This window comes from Acomys russatus, chromosome 24, assembly GCF_903995435.1.
Source record: "Acomys russatus chromosome 24, mAcoRus1.1, whole genome shotgun sequence".
Lineage (NCBI taxonomy): Eukaryota > Metazoa > Chordata > Mammalia > Rodentia > Muridae > Acomys > Acomys russatus.
The window spans coordinates 57,878,286-57,897,245 of record NC_067160.1 but is presented as its reverse complement, the minus strand read 5'-3'; the positions used below and the strand labels follow the sequence as shown (position 1 = coordinate 57,897,245).

At 47.0% G+C, this 18,960-nt stretch overlaps 1 protein-coding gene across 1 annotated transcript; it reads left to right on the top strand.

Moving 5' to 3' along the window:
• The first annotated feature begins 18,158 nt into the window (after window positions 1-18,158).
• On the top strand, window positions 18,159-18,960 carry LOC127206915 (protein B-Myc-like). Its single transcript, XM_051166219.1, has one exon. The coding sequence runs from the start codon at window positions 18,257-18,259 to the stop codon at window positions 18,845-18,847; it is 591 nt and encodes a 196-aa protein (XP_051022176.1). The 5' UTR covers window positions 18,159-18,256; the 3' UTR covers window positions 18,848-18,960.

Genomic DNA, 18,960 nt, shown 5'->3' with positions numbered 1-18,960 from the left:
CATAAATTAATTTGGCAGCCTACAGAAGATTCAGACTCTTTAGAAGAACCTGAGTTGGCTCTGGGAGGAGAGCAGTGTCTCAGCGACTCTGTGCAGAGCAGAGCACAGCCAGGCATCATGGCTCCTGCCTGTAATGCCAGCGCTTGGGAGGCTGAGGCAGAGCCAGCACCATGAGTTAAGGCCAGCCTGAGCTACGTGGTGAAGCCCTGTCAAAACAAAATGGAACACTTATATTGAAAATCTTTGTGCTAATTCTCTGGCCTGATAGATAACTACTTCACTGGTAAATTCCATTAGGGAAACAACGGAAGTAAGCTTTGTGTAAGTGCATGAATTGTAAGGACTTGGTGGAGCCAGAATAATCTTTTTTTTTTTTAAGATGTATTTATTTTATTAACTTATCACATATATAGTGTTCTGCCTGCATGTGTGCCCAACACCAGAAGAGGGCACCAGAGCTCATATTAGACGGTCATGAGCCACCATATGGTTGCTGGAAATTGAACTCGAGACCTCTGGAAGAGCAGACAGTGCTCTTAACTGCTGAGCCATCTCTCCAGCCTGCCCCTACCCCCAGAATAATCTTAATACAAACACTAACAAGGACATTATCAGTATTAAAAATTTTCAGGACAGCTGGGCGTGGCGGCGCACTCCTTTAATCCCAGCACTCGGGAGGCAGAGGCAGGTAGATTGCTTTGAGTTCGAGGCCAGCCTGGTCTACAAAGCGAGTCCAGGACAGCCAAGATAACATAGAGAAACCCTGTCTCGAAAAACAAAAAACACAAAACAAAACAAAACAAAAAAATCTTCAGGACATGTCCCCCTGTGAGTGTGACAAGGTCTGAGCATACCAGTGTCGCCATAGGTGGCGTACAGAAGACAGTGTCTGGCTGCAAGGGTGACTGAACAGTGAAGAGCGTGTACGGCTCCTCCAGAGGATCGAGTTCATCTGATAGCACCCATGTGCTGTGCCTTGCAGCTGCTTAGAACTGCAACTCCAGGAGACACAACACCCTCAGATGACCTCAAGGGCACCCACACACAAATGCAACACCCACACACAAATGCAACACCCACACACAAATGCATACACCCACACACAAATGCAACACCCCCACACAAATGCATACACCCACACACAAATGTATACACCTCCACACAAATGCAACACACCCACACAAATGCAACACCCACACACAAATGCATACACCCACACACAAATGCATACACCCACACCCACACACTGCTCTACAACAAAAGAGAAGAAATCACACCCAAAAGGAATAGACAGTGAAATATAATCAACCTCAAGGCTGAAATTAATAAAACAGAAACAAACAAACTAAAAAGAATCAATGAAACAGGGCTGGAGGGGTGGCTCAGAGGTTAAGAGCACTGGCTGCTCTTCCAAAAGACCTGAGTTCAATACCCAACAACCACACGGAGGCTCACAACCATACGTAATGAGATCTGGTGCCCTCTTCTGGCATGCAGGTGTACATGCAGGCAAAACGCTGTAAACATAATAAATAAATAAATATTTTTAAAAAAAAGAATCAACGAAACAAAGAATTGGTTCTTTGAGAAATTAAATAAGATTGGTAAAAACTATTATCCAAATTAACTAAAAGGCAGAGAAAGAATGTCCAAATTAACAAAATTGGAAATAAAAGGGAGGGCATACCATCGAACACTGAAGAAAGCAGGGGAGTTATACTTTTAAAACTGTGCTCCACTCAGTTGGAAAATCCAAAAAAAAAAAAAAGATAGTTTTCTAGATACACAATTAAATCAAGATCAGATAAGCCTTTCTCTGCACTTCTGTGAGACAGCATAAAGGTAGCTCTCGATTTAGGCAGAAGTGATGAGGGTTTGAGAACAGCTGGGAACAGCTTTGGGCCCGGCTCCAGAGGTTACTCCTGGGAGGCCCGCACCTCTCTCAGCTGCCCGCAGCCCATCCACTCTCTTCCTGCTCTGGGGCGCACACCACCTTTCCTGTGATGGATGAGGGCTAGAAGAGCCAGAGAGGGAAGAGAAGCCCGTGTTCACAGACACCGAATAAGTCAGGTTGCTGTTTTCTTGGGTAAAACAACTTTTACTTCTTTTGCAATACATCTGAACAAAGTTACAATTTTGTAAAAAAAAAAAAAAAAAAAAGTACATTTTCCCATTCATTTTCCTTATTAATGTGTTCTTTAAATTGAAAAATACAAAGATCAGATAAGCAATTTAAACAGACCTATAGCCCCTAGTGAAATAGAAGCAGTCATTAAAAGTCTCCAACTGAGCCAGGCATGGTGGCCCATGCCTTTAATCCCAGCACTCAGGAGGCAGAGGCAGAATTTGAGGTCAGTCTGGTCTACAGAGTGAGTTCTAGGACAGCCAGGGTTACATAGAGAAAAACCTATCTGGAAAAAAAAAATGTCTCAGAATAAAGAAAACAAAACAAAACAAAACAAAACTCAGGGTCAGATGGTTTAAGTGAAGAATTCTACTAGACTTTCAAAGAAGAGTTAATACCAATACCCCTGAAATTATTCCACAAAATACAAACAGAAGCGACATTGTCCAATTCATTTTATGAGATCATAGTCACCCTGATACGCAAACCTCATAAAGACCCAACAAGAAAAAAAAATCACAGTCCAATTTACCGTATGAATATAGATTCAAAAATACATGCAAACCAAATCCAAGAACACATCAAAAAGATCATTCACCATGACCGAGCGGTCTTCATTCCAGAGAGGCAGGGATGACTCGGCATATGCTAACTGATAAGTGCACTCCACCACATAACCAAACTGAAAGACAAAACCACCATGTGTTCATCTCATCAGATGTCGAAAAGACCTTTGACAAAATCCAACACCCCTGCAGAATAAATGTTCTGGAGAAGCTGAGTGTGATGGCACACCCCTTTAATCCCAGCACTCGGGAGGCAATAGCATGTGGATCACTGTGAGTTCGAGACCAGCTTGGCCTACAAAGCGAGTCCAGGACAGCCAGGACTATGAGAGAAACCCTATACGAGAATAAAAATAAAAGGTTCTGGAGAGATTAGGAATATAAGAAAACACCTAACATAATAAAGGCAGTTTACAGCAAGCTCCTAGCCACCATCAACTTAAATAGAAAGAAACTCAAAGCAATTCCTCTAAAATTAGGAACAAGACACAGTTGTTTGCCCTGGCCCACAAGGTTTTCAAACGGAGACCCTGGGAGGGGGTGCGAGAGTGAAAAAGGACAGGAGACGGGAGAAAAAGGAAGCAAGACACGATTCTGATCAAGCCTTGTTTATTGAAAAATTTCACAGGGTTTTTATAGGCAATCTCGAGGGCAAGGTATTTGGGTAGGCAGGGTTGGTGTGGACTCCTAATGGCGGATGTTCTGCTGTCTATCTCGGTAGTAAAAAACTTCAAGATAAGGAAGTACATTCTGAGGGAACGCAGCTGCAAAGGTACAATAAGCAAGCGGTTTCCCAGGCCCGGGTGGTGTGGCCTCGGGCTGACCCCAGCCTGCTGCATGCCAGGCAGAGGGGTAGAAAATGGAGTCTACGGACAAGGTGGAATTGCCTATGTTGTAAGCCAAGAGCCACGAAGGGCGGCTCCCCACAGCTATTCACTCAGTATCTTTTCAATAGAGAACCCAAAGTCTTAGACTGATTGATAGACAACTGACAGATCAATTGGGATACAAATTGGAAAGGAAGAAGCCAAAGTATTTTTATTTGCAGACAATATAATGACGTATGTAAGTGACCCTGAGAGAGTCAACCAGGAAACTACCACAGCTTTCAGCAACGTAGCTGGATACAAAATTAACTCACAAGAACCAGTAGCCCTTCTTTTTGTTTGTTTGTTTGTTTTGTTATTTGTTTATTTATTATGTGTACATTATTTCACCTGCATGTCAGAAGAGGGCACCAGATCTCAGGATAGATGGTTGTGAGCCACCATGTGGTTGCTGGGAATTGAACTCAGGACCTTTGGAATAGCAACCAGTGCTCTTAACCTCTGAGCCATCTCTCCAGCTCCCTGCCCTTCTATATACAAATGACAAGTGGACTGGGAAAGAAATCAGGGAAACCACACCCTTCACAGTAACCCCAAATAATATAAAATATCCTGGGTAACTCTAACCTAACAAATGGGAGACTTGGTTGACAAAATCTTCAAGTCTTTAGAGAAAGAAATTGAAGAGAATATCAGAAGAGAAAGGTTTCCCATACTCAGGGTTCGGTAGGATTAACATATAAAAATGGCCGTCCTACCACAAGCAATGCCCAAGCCAGGCGTGGTGGTGCATGCCTTGAGGGAGGCAGTCAGATCTCTGTCAGTTGGAGGCCAGCCTGGTCTACAAAGTGAGTCCAGGATACCAAGAGAAATGCTGTTTCGAAAAAACAAACACAGGAAACAAAAAACAAAAACCACAATCCCCATCAAAATTCCAATGCAATTCTTCACAGAGCTTGAAAAGACAAACTGTTTGTTTGTTTGTTTTGTCTTTTTTGTTTTCTGAGACAGGATTTCTTTGTGTAACAACAGCCCTGGCTGTCCTGGACTCACTTTGTAGACCAGGCTGGCCTTGAACTAATGGAGATCTGCCACCTCTGCCTCCCTAGTGCTGGGATTAAAGGCGTGCGCCACCGTGCCCGGCTTGAAAAGACAATTTTCAGCTTCATATAGAAACACACACACACACACACACACACACACACACACACACACACACACACACACACACACCAGGATAGCTAAAACAATCCTAACAGTAAAGAGAATTGCTGGAGGCGTCACCATCCCTGATTTCAAGCTGTCTTACAGTGTAGAATTGGCATAAAAACCAACATGTTGATCAATGGAATCTAATTGAAAACCCAAACGTAAATCTACATACTTATGGGCACCCGATTTTTTTTATAAAGAGACCAGAAATACACGCTGGGAAAGGAGAAAAAAGCATTTTCAACAAATGGTCCTGGTCTAATTAGATGCCAGCATGAAGAAAAATCCCTATCTATCATCCTACCCAAAACTCAAGTCCAAATGGATCAAAGACCTCAACATACACTGACCTGATAAAAGAGAAAGTGGGGGATGTCCCTGAACACACAGGAAACAGCTTTGTGAACAGAACACCCATAGCACAGACACCAAGATTCACTAAAAGTGGGACCTTAGGAAACTGAAAGGCTTCTATACGGCAAAGGACACCGTCAGCGTGACAAGGAGGACGTTTACAGATCTCAGACTACAGAAAAAACTTGGAGAAGTCTCCCAGTTTCTGAAGAGAGAGGGCGGAGGAGTGTATCGGGGTGAAGGAAGAAGACTGGGAGGAGAGGAGTGAGGGGAAACTGTGGTTGGGATGTAAAGTTAATTAATTAATCAATTAATTAAAATTTAAAAAGAGGGCACCTGAAAAAAAAGACTCAATTTAAAAATGGGATACAGATCTAAACAGAGACAGGACATTCAAATAGCTAAAAAACACTTGAAGAAATGTTCAACCTCCTTAGCCCTAGGGAAATGCACATCAAAATTACTTTTGAGATTCCATCTGACACTGTCAGAATGGCTACGACCAACAAAACGAGTGACAGCTCTTGCTTCCGGGACGTGGGGTAAGAACACTCCCCCGCGGCTTGCTGGTAGGGGTGCAAACCCCTACAGCCACTGTGGACATCAGTGTGGGGGTTCCTCAAGAGGACAGCCATCGACGTACTTCACGATCCAGCCGCCCAACTCCTGGGCATATACCCAAAAGATGCTTCGTCCTCCCTCAGAGACAGCTGATGCTGAGTAGCCAGAAATTGCAAACAACCTAGATGTCCCTCAGCAGGTGAATGGATAAAGAAGAGATGTGGCACGTTTACACAATGGAGTGTTACTGTCTGTTAAAAAATAACACCATGAGCCGGGCGTGGCGGCGCACGCCTTTAATCCCAGCACTGGGGAGGCACAGGCAGGTGTGTCGCTGTGAGTTCGAGGCCAGCCTGGTCTACAAAGTGAGTCCAGGACAGCCAGGGCTACACAGAGAAACCCTGTCTTGAAGAAAAAAGAAAAAAGAAAGAAAAGACACCATGTGTCCATGGGCTTGGGCTGTGCTGCTGCAGAGGGCTGTGTTGGTGTCTGTGACCCATGTTACCACTGAAACCATGCTGAAATTCATGATCCACGATCCATGCTCCCGCTGACAGTAAAGAAAAAATAAGCTACTTTTACAGAGGCGATGATTAGAGACTCACAATTAAGACATAGAAGACAGGCCAGGCATGGTGGCACACGCCTTTAATCCCAGCACTCAGGAGGCAGAGGCAAGTGAGTCCGAGGCCAGCCTGGTCTACAAAGAGAGTCCAGGACAGTGAAGGTTACACAGAGAAACCCTGTCTCGAAAACCCAAAACCAAACCAAACCAAACAAACAACAAAACAAATAAAATGAAATCTGCAGACAGATGGATGGAACTAGAAAAATCATCCTGAGTGAGGCCTCCCAGACTCAGAAAAACAAATATGGTATGCAGACTCAGAAAAACAAATATGGCGTGTCTTCACTTACATGTGGATATTAAGTGTGAAGTCAGTGGTAACTACAATCATAGAACCGCAGAGGGTAGGTATACAGTAAGGGAGCATAGAGGACAGACAGATCTCATTAGGAAGGGTAGGTATACAGTAAGGGACCATAGGGGACAGACAGATCTCATTGGGAAATAGAAACGTAGTTTTGGATTGGGGAACCGCAATGGAAGAGTCCGTGGGAGGTGTAGGGTTGCAGGAGGGGACACACAGAGAGACAGCTACAATTAAGGGCATTGGAGTATGGGAACCTAACACAGTAGAAACGTCCTAAAATATACATGTATGAAGGTGATTTAAATGACATTGTTGGATAATGGGAGAGACAGAGTCCCAACTGGCCATTCCTGTCACCAAAGGAAGATTCCAGTACTTTGACTGGGTTACATCTAACTCAGTTGTTGGCCAAAGGGTTCCATGGGAATCCCAATACAGCCTAGGCTGCTGCCAAGACTATAGATTGTTCACCTCATAAATGATTATACTATTAAACTGTCTTTAACTGGGCTTATGGTTATGACTGATTGCCAAGATGACATTTATTTGGCCTGCTATGTTTTTTTCAAAATTAAATAGAGGTAAATAACTAAATTATTACATATAACAGAGATATTGAGGGCCAGTTTTCAGTTAAAAATGGTTATATTTTGATTATAGCATACTAACCCTTTTAAGGTGTTATATATAATTCTTAAAAATAATGTATAAAGTTCCAGTCCTTTTAAGAGCTACTATTGGTGGCGCACGCCTGTAATCCCAACACTCGAGAGGCAGAGGCTGGTGGATCACTGTGAGTTCGAGACCAGCCTGGTCTACAAAGCAAGTCCAGGACAGCCAGAGCTACACGAAGAAACCCTGTCTCAAAAAAAACAAAAAAAAAAACAAAACAAAACAAAAAAAAGCTACTATCAAAAACTGTTTGGGGTAAAAAAAGAAAAAAAAAAGCTATGGAAAATAATCAGTCAATATATAGCTAAAAACAAACAATTCAGATATACTAAAACAAGACAATGTGGTCTTCTAAGACTTATCCACAGATTATATATTATAACATTCTGTTTTATGTTTGTAAGATATAGTTTACAGCAGACAGCTAAAGACAGACAAAGGATTCAGCTCAGATACGCTAACCCTCAGGCTTGTCAGAGATCTGTTAACTATGACATTTAACATGTATAAATTTATTATAAAAGCTGGGTGTGGTGGTGCACACCTGTAATCCCAGCACTCAGGAGGCAGAGGCAGGTGAATTGCTATGAGTTCAAGGCCAGCCTGGTCTACAAAGTGAGGCTAGGGCAGCCAAGGCTACACAGTGAAACCCTGTCTTGAAAAAAGTTATTATAAAAACAGAGATTCTCAGATCATAACAGTAGTCCCCAAGGTCTCAGACGACTTAGACACAACCCTGGCTTGTGGTTTCTGGCCACAGAACAAAACTGCTCCCAATATCTGCCATGGATCAGCCTAACTGTGGGCAAACTGGACACCTGGAGAGTCATTGTCTCACGTTGCTGAACACAAGGTGAGGTCAGTCTCTTCCGTGCTCACCTTCCACAGAAACAGCCTCTCGTCCTCTGTGCCTGATGCAAGACTGTCTCTGCCCATGATGCCATGCTGCCACAGGAGACAGCTGGGACACTGTCTGTTTACTGGATTATGACTAACTAGTCATCTCCGTCATTTTCTTGATAAATAAATTCATCTAGAGCCGGGCGGGGTGGCGCACGCCTTTAATCCCAGCACTCGGGAGGCAGAGGCAGGTGGATCACTGTGAGTTTGAGGCCAGCCTGGTCTACAAAGTGAGTCCAGGATGGCCAAGGCTACATAGAGAAACCCTGTCTCGAAAAACCAAATAAATAAATAAATAAATTCCTCTAGTTTACAATTTATCCTTCTCAGGTCTCTGATTACATTGATGGCTAAGCTAATGGCAACTTGACAGCTAGAAAACAATTAAAATCTACTGTTAATATCAAGACTTCTAGACTAAAAAAAAAAAAGTTCATACTTTTACAGGGTTTCAAAGACATAAGCCTACTCCAGCTGTCTTATAGACACAATTTTAACTTCTGTCCCGAGTTTATATTTGTCTTAACAGATTTTTTTTTTAACCTGGCTAACAGGCTCCATCCAGAGCTGCTGGGATCAGGACCTGCTGGAAGCTGATGTAAACCAGTCCTGCAGATGTGACTGCTCCCTGTCTCTTCAACTGGATCAGCTAAGCCGATGCTTTTGATAAGTTCCCCACTAGCCTTTGATTAGCTTTTCAGCCTTTCAGTAACAACAATGCCCCTAATGTCAACAGAAAAAAAGTTACAAAAAAGAGTGACTCCGCCCATTTTCCCACTTTACAGCCTGAGATGCTAAGTCATGGACAATGCTCTGGCATGAGAGACACATGGCTACCAAAAAAAAAAAAAAAAAAAAAGAAATAGACTCTTAGTTCTCTGTAAGCCAGTCATGCTTTGTGCCCCCTTATATCAAACAAAGGTTGGGCACCATCCAACTAATAATCCTGAGGGCGCAGTGCCTGGCCCAACAACGGGCTGACTCAGAGAAATAAGTTTCAGAAAGACCCATGATTGGGTCTTCAATAAACCTGTCAGAAGAGGGGATTGTCTTTGTTTTGTTTTTTGAGACAAGGTTTCTCTGTGTAGCCTTGGTTGACCTACACTTACTTTGTAGACCAGGCTGGCCTCCAACTCACATCCATCCACCTGCCTCTGCCTCCCGAGTTCTGGGATTAAAGGCGTGCGCTGTGTCTGGCTCAGAAGTAGGGATTGTAAAGACCAAACCAACGCCATTTTGTGTTCAGGGCCTGAGAACTTGACCCCCACACCGGAGTTTCCAGGGAGACCCACAAATGTACAGCTAGCAACTGTTTCTAGGAGCTTGCACCCGGGGCCAACCAATTGGAGCTACAGGTCACAGTGACCAGAACAAACAAAAAATTCTCCCTGCAGTCTGGCCCTAGTCCTTTGCTTAGCCTTGGTCCCCTAGCCAATCAGTTTAAAGGACAACTTTCCTGTACCTGTCTTCCCTATTATGTAACAGTAAGACTTAAAAACTTAAACCCCGACTCCCCCATCCCCTATCCCAACCCCACCCCATCCCACCTCCTACAGTTTTTCCTTTAAAACCCCTGTTCCCCTAGCACTAGGCCTGCCATCTTCCCTCCTCACGAGGAGACTGACAGTCCAGGCTCTGAGCTTGACTAATAAATGAGACCCTGTGTGATTTGCATCTGGCTGATTCCTGGTGATCTTTAGGGGTTTCACAACTTGAACATTACAACATTATGCAGAGAGTGAGAGAACTTTAAAAAAAAAAATCAATTCTACCGGGCGGTGGTAACACACACCCATAATCCCAGCACTTAGGAGGCAGAAGCAGGCAGATCTCTGTGAGTTCAAGGCCAGCCTGGTTTACAAAGCAAGTCCAGGACAGCCAGGGATACACACAAAAACCCTGTCTCAAACAACCAAAAAAAAAAAAAAAAAAAGTTGTAGAGGCCACATGAGGAATGCCACCCAGAGCAGACTTGGTGACTACACAAATAGCTAGGAATAGGCAGAGGGAACTTCTCTGGGTGATGCTGGCCTGTGTTCCTCTCTCAGAGCCCAAGGGAGGAGGACAACCAATAAGGGCACCCACAAACCACTAAACTCTCCAGGAAAAGACATGTGCTGGATAGCTGACTGATGGCCCACTAAATCATGTGACCTGATGACATGTGTCCGTAAGCTCATTTAGACAAGGAGACCTTGCAGCAGTGATTAAGGATCTCGAATGAGACCACTGAGGGTCAGGGTGGCCTAAATCCACTGACGAGGGACTTTGTCGCAGTCAGACAGAGGAACCTTTGGGGCTGCCAAGTGAAGACAAAGGCAGAATATGAGACAAGGAAGAGGCTGGAGAGTGCAGGAAGCTGTCAACCATCCGGGGGCCTACCCAGAGCCTAGGGATAGGAGGCTCCTGGCCTAGTCTTCACACCCGACTTCCGGCCTCCACGGCTGAGGGGAGCTGATGTGAGGAGATGTTGAAGGCCTGGTTGAAGGGGGTTTGCTACAGCAGCCTCAGACAGCTCCTGCCAGGGAAGGCATGGGGAGTGTTTCTAGAAGGTCAACTCAATGAGCCCTGAGTCCAAAGCTGGGTCCTGCAGGATAGCCTTGGGCAGAGTTCCCCACAGGACAGCAGGCTGGGGCTCACAGAGTGGCACACAGGGTGGAGTGGGTCTGAAAATCCTGTTCTTTCCACATTCCACCCTTCAGTATCACTGTTGAGAGGCCCTTCCAATTCTCCTAAGGAGGATCATGCATCCTAGTCATGTGACCGGTCATCTGTGTCCCTAATTCTCCCTCAGCCTCTTGGGACTCCAAACAGCCTCTTGGGGCTGCCACTTTGGAATGACCTATGGCCTCCTGATGTCTTGCAGTCTTTTTTGGTTTGGGGGTTTTTTGTTTTTTGTTTTTTGTTTGAGACAGGGTTTCTCTGTGTAGCCCTGGCTGTCCTGGATCTCACTCTGTAGAGCAGGCTGGCTCAGAGATCTGCCTGCCTATCCCTCCCAAGTGCTGGATCTCTTGAAGTCTTTTGGGGGGAGCATGGGGGGGGAGGTTTCTGAGACAGGGTTTCTCTGTGTAGCCTGGGCTGTCCTGGACTCACTTTGTAGACCAGGCTGGCCTCGAACTCACAGCAATCAGCCTGCCTGTGCCTCCCCAGTGCTGGGATTAAAGGCGTGGGCCACCACTGCCCAGCGGATCTCTTGAGGTCTTAACAAGCCTTTTTGCAAAACCTGACATTCCCCTTGCCGGCTGGCTACGGACATGACTCAGAAGGAGCTGGTCCTCTTTGCCAAGTTCCTGTAGACTCTGCAAGGAGCTATATAAAAAGCAGCTGATCACTGAGCCAGTACAGCCTCCCCAGCCCCAGGAGGGCTTGATGGGAAGGAAGAGTCGGCCAGCAAGGAGCTGGAACCTGTGAGGTTCCAGCAGGGAGACCAGGGTTGTGGGTTGAGGGGACATCTCAGGTTGACATACACTGTGCACCCTTTGTGCGCGCGCGCGTGCACACACACACACACACACACACACACACACACACACACACAGCAGAAAGATTTGGCATCCAAGGACTCTCCATCACACACTCTCACCCCTCCTCGGGCACAGGGGTGGAGGCTGAGGGAATGGCTCTGGTACCCTGGGGAGTGAGCAGTTTCCTATCATGTGAGGCTCCTACATGGTGGGATGGGATGGTCAGGACTGAGTGGCAGTTGGTATGTCAAGTACACCACAGGGAGGGCAGACAGGCATCGGGGAGGGAGCGGATTCCCCTTTCGGTTTTCAGGGCGCCGTTCTTGATGGCCATTGAAGGAAATGGTGAGTTCCCCAGAGGGTGATTCCCCCCTCTAACTGTCTTGGTGCTGGGCAGTGGTGACATTCAAGCTCAGGGGTCAAGGCCACTGTCTGGAAGGAACTTTGCATGTTTTAAGCTCCTCTGAGGACAGTAATGTGTAAAACATCAGCCTGACAATGTCATTAGGGAAAATGGAGGTGTGGCCACATGGTCATAGCCACCTCCATCCCATGTTGCTCAGTATTGGATGCTTGGGTTGGTGAATAAGTCAGTACCGGTGGATAGATAACGGGTGAGAGAGAGAGAGAGAGAGAGAGAGAGAGAGAGAGAGAGAGAGAGAGAGAGAGAGAGAGAGAGAGCAGTAGATGAAAGGTAGAGAGCGAATGAGTCAGTAATGAATGGATGGATGAAAAGAGTGAGGGGATGGGAGCAAAGATGAGTGGACGCATACTTGGATGGAGAGCAGGGCGGGTGTCAGTCACCTCTCCTGTGACTTCCAGGCTCTTCTGCTGATGAAGCAGATGAGGAGAGGATCCTTGTCACTCAGACTCTTGCCACTCGAAGTCTCACACAGAGACAGCCTCAAATCTGCCGTTTTGCATCCTGAGTAATTTTTATTTTTAATCAGTGGGATTATATACACAAACACCAGATGGAGATAGAAACTGTTTGCTCCATAGCAGAAACTCACTAAGGGATGAGGATAAGATGGCAGCTTTACACTATCCCAAACCAGGGTTTGCACACGACTCCCACAGCGAGGCCAGGATCAATGGGGACAGCCCACTCTGCAATGATTTTGGATGAGGTAGTTGACTCATCCCATGGGATCTCAGTGTCTGGAGCCTCTCAAGATGAGCCGCCCCCTCCACGGGGCACAGTAACCCTCTCTCTGCGAGATGCACCATGAAATTGGAGGGTACCTTCTTTTTCTCTAGAGACCTGTGATGCAACAAAAGACCTCAAACTTAGCATCACGGGAGAGCCTGCACCCTATGGACATGGCTGACAGCCCAGGAAGTGCGTGAGCAGTTCCATAGTAGAGGAAGAGGGGGCCAGGAGGAAGCGTGTGTCACAGAGAGGGGGAGGGCACCTGGCAGTTTGAAGTCCCACTTGACTGAGCTGCTGGGATTGTCCTGGGTGCTTCTAGGCTGTTCTACATGTCAGTTAGAATAAAGCTACTTCTTCCACACACCTCTCCCACTTACACACACCTCTAACGCTTACACACACCTCTCCCACTTACACACACCTCTCCCACTTACACACACCTCTCCCACTTACACACACCTCTCCCACTTACACACACCTCTAACACTTACACACACCTCTCCCACTTACACACACCTCTCCCACTTACACACACCTCTCCCACTTACACACACCTCTCCCACTTACACACACCTCTCCCACTTACACACACCTCTAACACTAACACACACCTCTCCCACTTACACACACCTCTAACACTAACACACACCTCTCCCACTTACACACACCTCTCCCACTTACACACACCTCTAACACTAACACACACCTCTCCCACTTACACACACCTCTAACACTAACACACACCTCTCCCACTTACACACACCTCTCACACTTACACACACCTCTTCGGGAACTTCCCCTATCATCCCACACCCTGGCCACACTGTGCTGGGAATGTGGTGTGAGGGTGACTAAAGCTCCCAGAAGCCCTCTTGTTAAATTGGAGGAGGGGCCAGCACGCCCTGAAAGGAGTCGCATGAGGATGCTCTTCCATCCACAACTGCTCAGCTGACTTTGAGCTCCAGTAGCTTGCGTCCTTTGCTCGTTCTGTCTAATTTGCCAGATTCTTCTGGGAAGCCATTCATGACATCACCCTTTCCTGCCTCCAGGGAGAACCTGTGGCAACACTAGGGTCATTCCTCTCCTGTGGGCAACATGCTCTCTTTTCCCTGCCACCACCCCTCCTCCTCCTCATGGCCTCCCTGTCCCCACTCCCACCTCCTCACTCCCCTTCCTTTCTTTCTCCCTCTCCCAGCCTTTCCCATCAAGGGAAGCCTTTTTGGGTGCAGCATCTCTGCTGGGAGAGCTCCAGGAACCTTCCTACTGTTGAGAGGTTCCAAGATGCTGGCTACTACCACCTGACACCAGAACTGAAGGACAGTGGGACAGTCTTGGTTGTCAACACTCAGACAGGACCGGAAACTCAGAGGGCCTCACAATGGCCCTGATGTGTGTGTCCACCCATCACCCATGTGTTGAGACCTGAGCTCAAGGGGAAGGGCAGATCAGGCCTCAGAGTGGAGCTGGAGGTTTTAATGAGCAGAGGGGACCAGGGTTCTTTCCTTCCACCGTGTAAGGCCGCAGTGGTCAAAGCCACCTGAGACCCAGGAAGTAGGCCCTCAGCAAACACCAAGTCTGCCAGCTCCTTGACCTTGGGCTGTCCGGGCTCTGAAACTGTGAAATCAATTTCTGTTTATGAGCCACGTGGCCTATGTTATTTTGTTCTCAGAGCCAAGTCAAACTCTGAGGAGACCTTCCCAGAATGCCGCTGACTGCCCTTAGCCAGAAGCTCACAGGACACAAGACCAGGGACAAAGCAGACAGGAGCTAATTACTGACAGACAAGATGGAAAATGTCACAAATGGCTGGATAGCGCCTACTGTGAATCTGCACCGTGGTCAGAAGCTGAAGCAGAGACTGGCAGAGAAATGAAGGTGGACAAGGCGCCTTCATGGGCCTGGTGAAGGAGAGGAGCCAGGGTAGGAAGACCAGAGAGAGGTGCTATCACAGAGAAAGGAGGCCGGGCGGTGGTGGCGCGCACCTTTAATCCCAGCACTTGGGGAGGCAGAGGCAAGCCGAGCTCTGTGAGTTCAAGGCCAGCCTGGTCTACAGAGTGAGTTCCAAGACAGCCAAGGTTACATAGAGAAACCCTGTCTAGAAAAAACAAAACAAAACAAAACAAACAACAAAAAGAAAGAAAGAAAGAAAGAAAAAGAAAGGAAGGAAGGAAAGAAAGGAGGGAGGACCAGTTTAGAAACCCATGACAATGGTGATAGGACAACTGGGAATTGTTTTGCTTGTTTTGTTTTGTTTTTCCAGACAGGGTTTCTCTGTGTAGCCTTGGCTGTGCTAGACTCGCTTTGTGGACCAGGCTGGCCTTGGCTGGAAATTATGTAGAAACAGAAAGATAAAATACAACAAAAGGACGAAAGCTGAAAGGTGCTAGCCCAACCAAGCACAGCAAACATGGCTCCCGCAGGCCTTGCCCTTCTCCTCATTCCCTCTTCTTGCTAAAAAACAAACAAAGAAACAAATAAACAAACACAAAACAAGATCCATTAGATGACATTCCTAAAGCTAGCCACCAAGGTCCATTCCTTTTTTTGGCCACTTCCTCCTCCTGAGGCTGACTGCCAAGGTCCAGCTATCACAGTACGGAAGCCCAGCACTCAAAGCTCCCTTTGGCTGCCTTCATTAACACGCCCAACGAAGATAAAACGCCTCATCCTAACAGGGAGTTTAAGCCAGGTTTGGTAGCGCACACCTGTAATCCTAGCACTCGGGAGGCAGAGGCAGGAGGATCTCTTTGAGTTCCAGGCCAGCCTGGTCTACAAAGCGAGTCCAGGACAGTCAAGGCTACACAGAGAAACCCTGCCTCGAAAAACCGAAATAACAAAAACAAACAAACAAAAATACTAATGGGAGGTTTTCCCATTTTACCTTCCTAACTTACCATTTGCCCATCTACCCCGCCCCTCACAGAGCACCCCCCCCTGCATTCCTCAGAGAAAACTCCCTCCCCCCTCTCCCAGGTTTCTTTCCCCTTCCTTCCTAGTCCTCCTCTTGTGTCCTTTTCTCTTATCCCCGCCTTTTGTCTCTCAGGGGAAAATAAATCTCCTTTGAGCTGAGAACATGGTCTTGGGGTGTCAGTGCCAGTCACCTTCAAAAGCCAAGTCAAGCCGGGGCTCCAGAACTGTGGCTCCCTGTGGGGAGAGGAGTAGGAACCCCAGCCGAAGATTAGCTGGGTGGTCTACAGAGTGAATCCAGGGTAGTCAGGGCTACACAGAGAAACCCTGTCTCAAAAACAAAAACAAAACAAAACCAAAATCAAAAACAAAACCCAAAATCAAACAATAACAACAAAACCAATGTATATAAAATATAAACAAACAAATCATTAAAAATTATTGGCCCCTCCCACATATGCATATGTGCAGATCTGCAGCTTGGTCTTCATGTGGGTCTGGTAACAATTTGTGCTGGGGCTGTCTCTGACTCTGTTTCTTGCCTTTGATCCCTTTCCCCTAGCTGGGCTGCCTTGTCTGGCCTCAGTGGCAGAGGATGCACTTGGTCCTGCTGCGACTTAATGTGCCAGGGTGGGTTGGTACCTACTTAAGGGGGAGGGGGCTCCCATTGTCTGAGGAGGGGAGGGGGAAGGAGGGAGAGGTGTGATCGTGGGACAAGGGGGGAGAGGAAGAAGGGGAGTGTGATCAGGATGTAAAGTGAATAAATAAATAAATGGAAAAATATTTTAAACATTACTGTTACACAGAGAAACCCTGTTTCAAACCCCCACCCCCATCCCCACCCCCCACCCCCCGACCAAAGAAAAAAATTTTTTTTAATTAAAACCTTGAGCAGGGCATGGTGGCACACGTCTTTAATCCTAGCTCTTGAGAGGCAGAGGCAAGTGGATCTCGGTGAGTTCAAGGTCAGCCTGATTTACAAATGGAGGCCAGGACAGCCAAGGCTACACAGAGAAACCCTGTCTCAAAAAACCAAAACAAATAAATAAATCATTTATTTTTTCCTTTCTAAAAATTTGGTATAGAATAAGGAAAGAAAAAGAAAACTAGATCTTTTGATTTTTAAAAAATATTTATTTATTATGTATAGAGTTCTGTTTGCATATATGTCTGCACGCCAGAAGGGGGCACCAGATCTCATTATAGATGGTTGTGAGCCACCACGTGGTTGCTGGGAATTGAACTCAGGACCTTTGAAAGAGAAGCCCGCGCTCTTAACCTTTGAGCCATCTCTCCAGCCTCAGATCTTCTGATTGTTAAGAATCATGCATTATGCACTTTCTTGTTTGTTTGGGGAAAGTACAGACCAGGATATCCTAGAACTCACTATGTAGCCCAGTCATGGTAATCCTCCTGCCTTAGCTTTCCAATGCATGAGTTGCCTTGACTGCCTGACACTATTATAACATTTCATCATAAAGTATTTTAGAATTTTACTTTACGCCTAAATTTAACGTGTAGCACATACATATTTGTACCTGCACAGGGGCCATTTTCAGATGCACGCGTCATATATTCATTTGCGTCATATATTCATTACGAGTGTGTGAGAGGGCGCTGAGGAATTGTCCCTGCAGCGAAGGCCTCCTGCAGAGGTCCTGAGTTTGGTTCCTAGCCTCAAACAGAGGCTCACAGTGTCCGGACTCCAGTTCCAGGGGAATCACTCATCCTCTTTGGTCTCCGTGGGCACTGGGCAGGCAAATCGCTCATACACATAAAATAATACAAATAAAGCTGGACGTGGTGGCGCACGCCTTTAATCCCAGCACTTGGGAGGCAGAAGCAGGTGGATCTTTGTGAGTTCAAGGCCAGTCTGGTCTACAAAGCAAGGACAGCCAAGGCAACACAGAGAAATCCTTAATTAATAATAATAATAATAATAATAATAATAATAATAATAATAATAATAATTTTTAAATATCATAGCTTTAAGAAAATCCTAAAGAAGACATGAAGCAAGAACACCACAGAGACCTATTGCACATGTACCTATTGCAGAAGTTTTTACAACAGCTGTTATGGAAACAAAGTGTCCATCACCAGAGAGAGTGGACAGAGAAGGTGTGGGTCAAATGCAGAAATGGAATATTTTCAGTCATAAATAAGAGCAAAGTATGCCATTTCCAGGAAACGGATGGAATTGGAGATTATCATATTAAATGAGCTACGTCAGTCTCAGACAGTCTGTGGGTACTAGATTTTATAGGTACATAAAAACCATACGTGTTCCAGATGACATGAAAGTAGAAGACAAACTGGGCGAACAAAGAACACTAAGGGAGGATGTCAGTGAGCGTATGCTGGAAGTAGGTTAGATGCATGCATGAAAAATATATCCTGTGCACGCAGGATGCGGCTTCTGTAGCCCCTCTCCGTAAGGTGGCGCGATACTTTTGAGCTTGGCTTCTGGCGGCCAGCAGACGCCTCCTCCCTCTGCTCCCGACGGAGACCGAGGCCCGGTGAAGGGACTGCCGGGATAGTAGGAAGTGAGGCCCCGGGAAGGGGAGTGGCTCGGGGCTGATGCGCACCGCGCCAGGTTTCCGCCGCAGCGCCGCCCCGCTCCGTGTGGCTCCGGGACGCGCCGCGGCGACCATGCCCCTCCACGTGAGCCTCGCCAAGGGTAACCGCGACCTGGACTACGACTCGGTGCAGCCGTACTTCATGTGCGACGATGAGGAGGAGGACGTGCACCCGCAGCCGCCCGCGCCCAGCGAGGACATCTGGAAGAAATTCGAGCTGCTGCCCACGCCGCGCCCGTCCCCGGGCCACGCCGAGCTCTGCTCACCTCGCTGCGAAGCGCTCGCCGCGTCTCTCTCCCCCAGGGACCGCGGTGATGATGGCTTCTCCAGCGCAGACCCGAGGGAGACGGTGCCCGAGCAGCCAGGGGGAGACGCGGGAGGGAAGCAGAGCTTCGTCTGCGACCCGGACGACGAGACCTTCGTGAAGAGCATCATCCTGCGGGACTGTATGTGGAACGGCTTCTCGGCCTCCGCCAAGCTGCTCTCCAAGCTGGACCCCTACCAGGCCGTGCGCCGAGAAGGCGCCTGCGCGAGCCCGGCCGCGGACGCCGAGCCTGCTGCTACTCCTCCAGACTGCACCTCCAACACCTGAGCCGCACAGCGTTGGTCTTTGGACTGTAAGCTTCAGCCATGTTAAGTGGTTCAGATTCTGGGCCTAAGAGAACCCCTTTTCTTTTACAAAGCTTGCCTTCCTTCCTCACACCA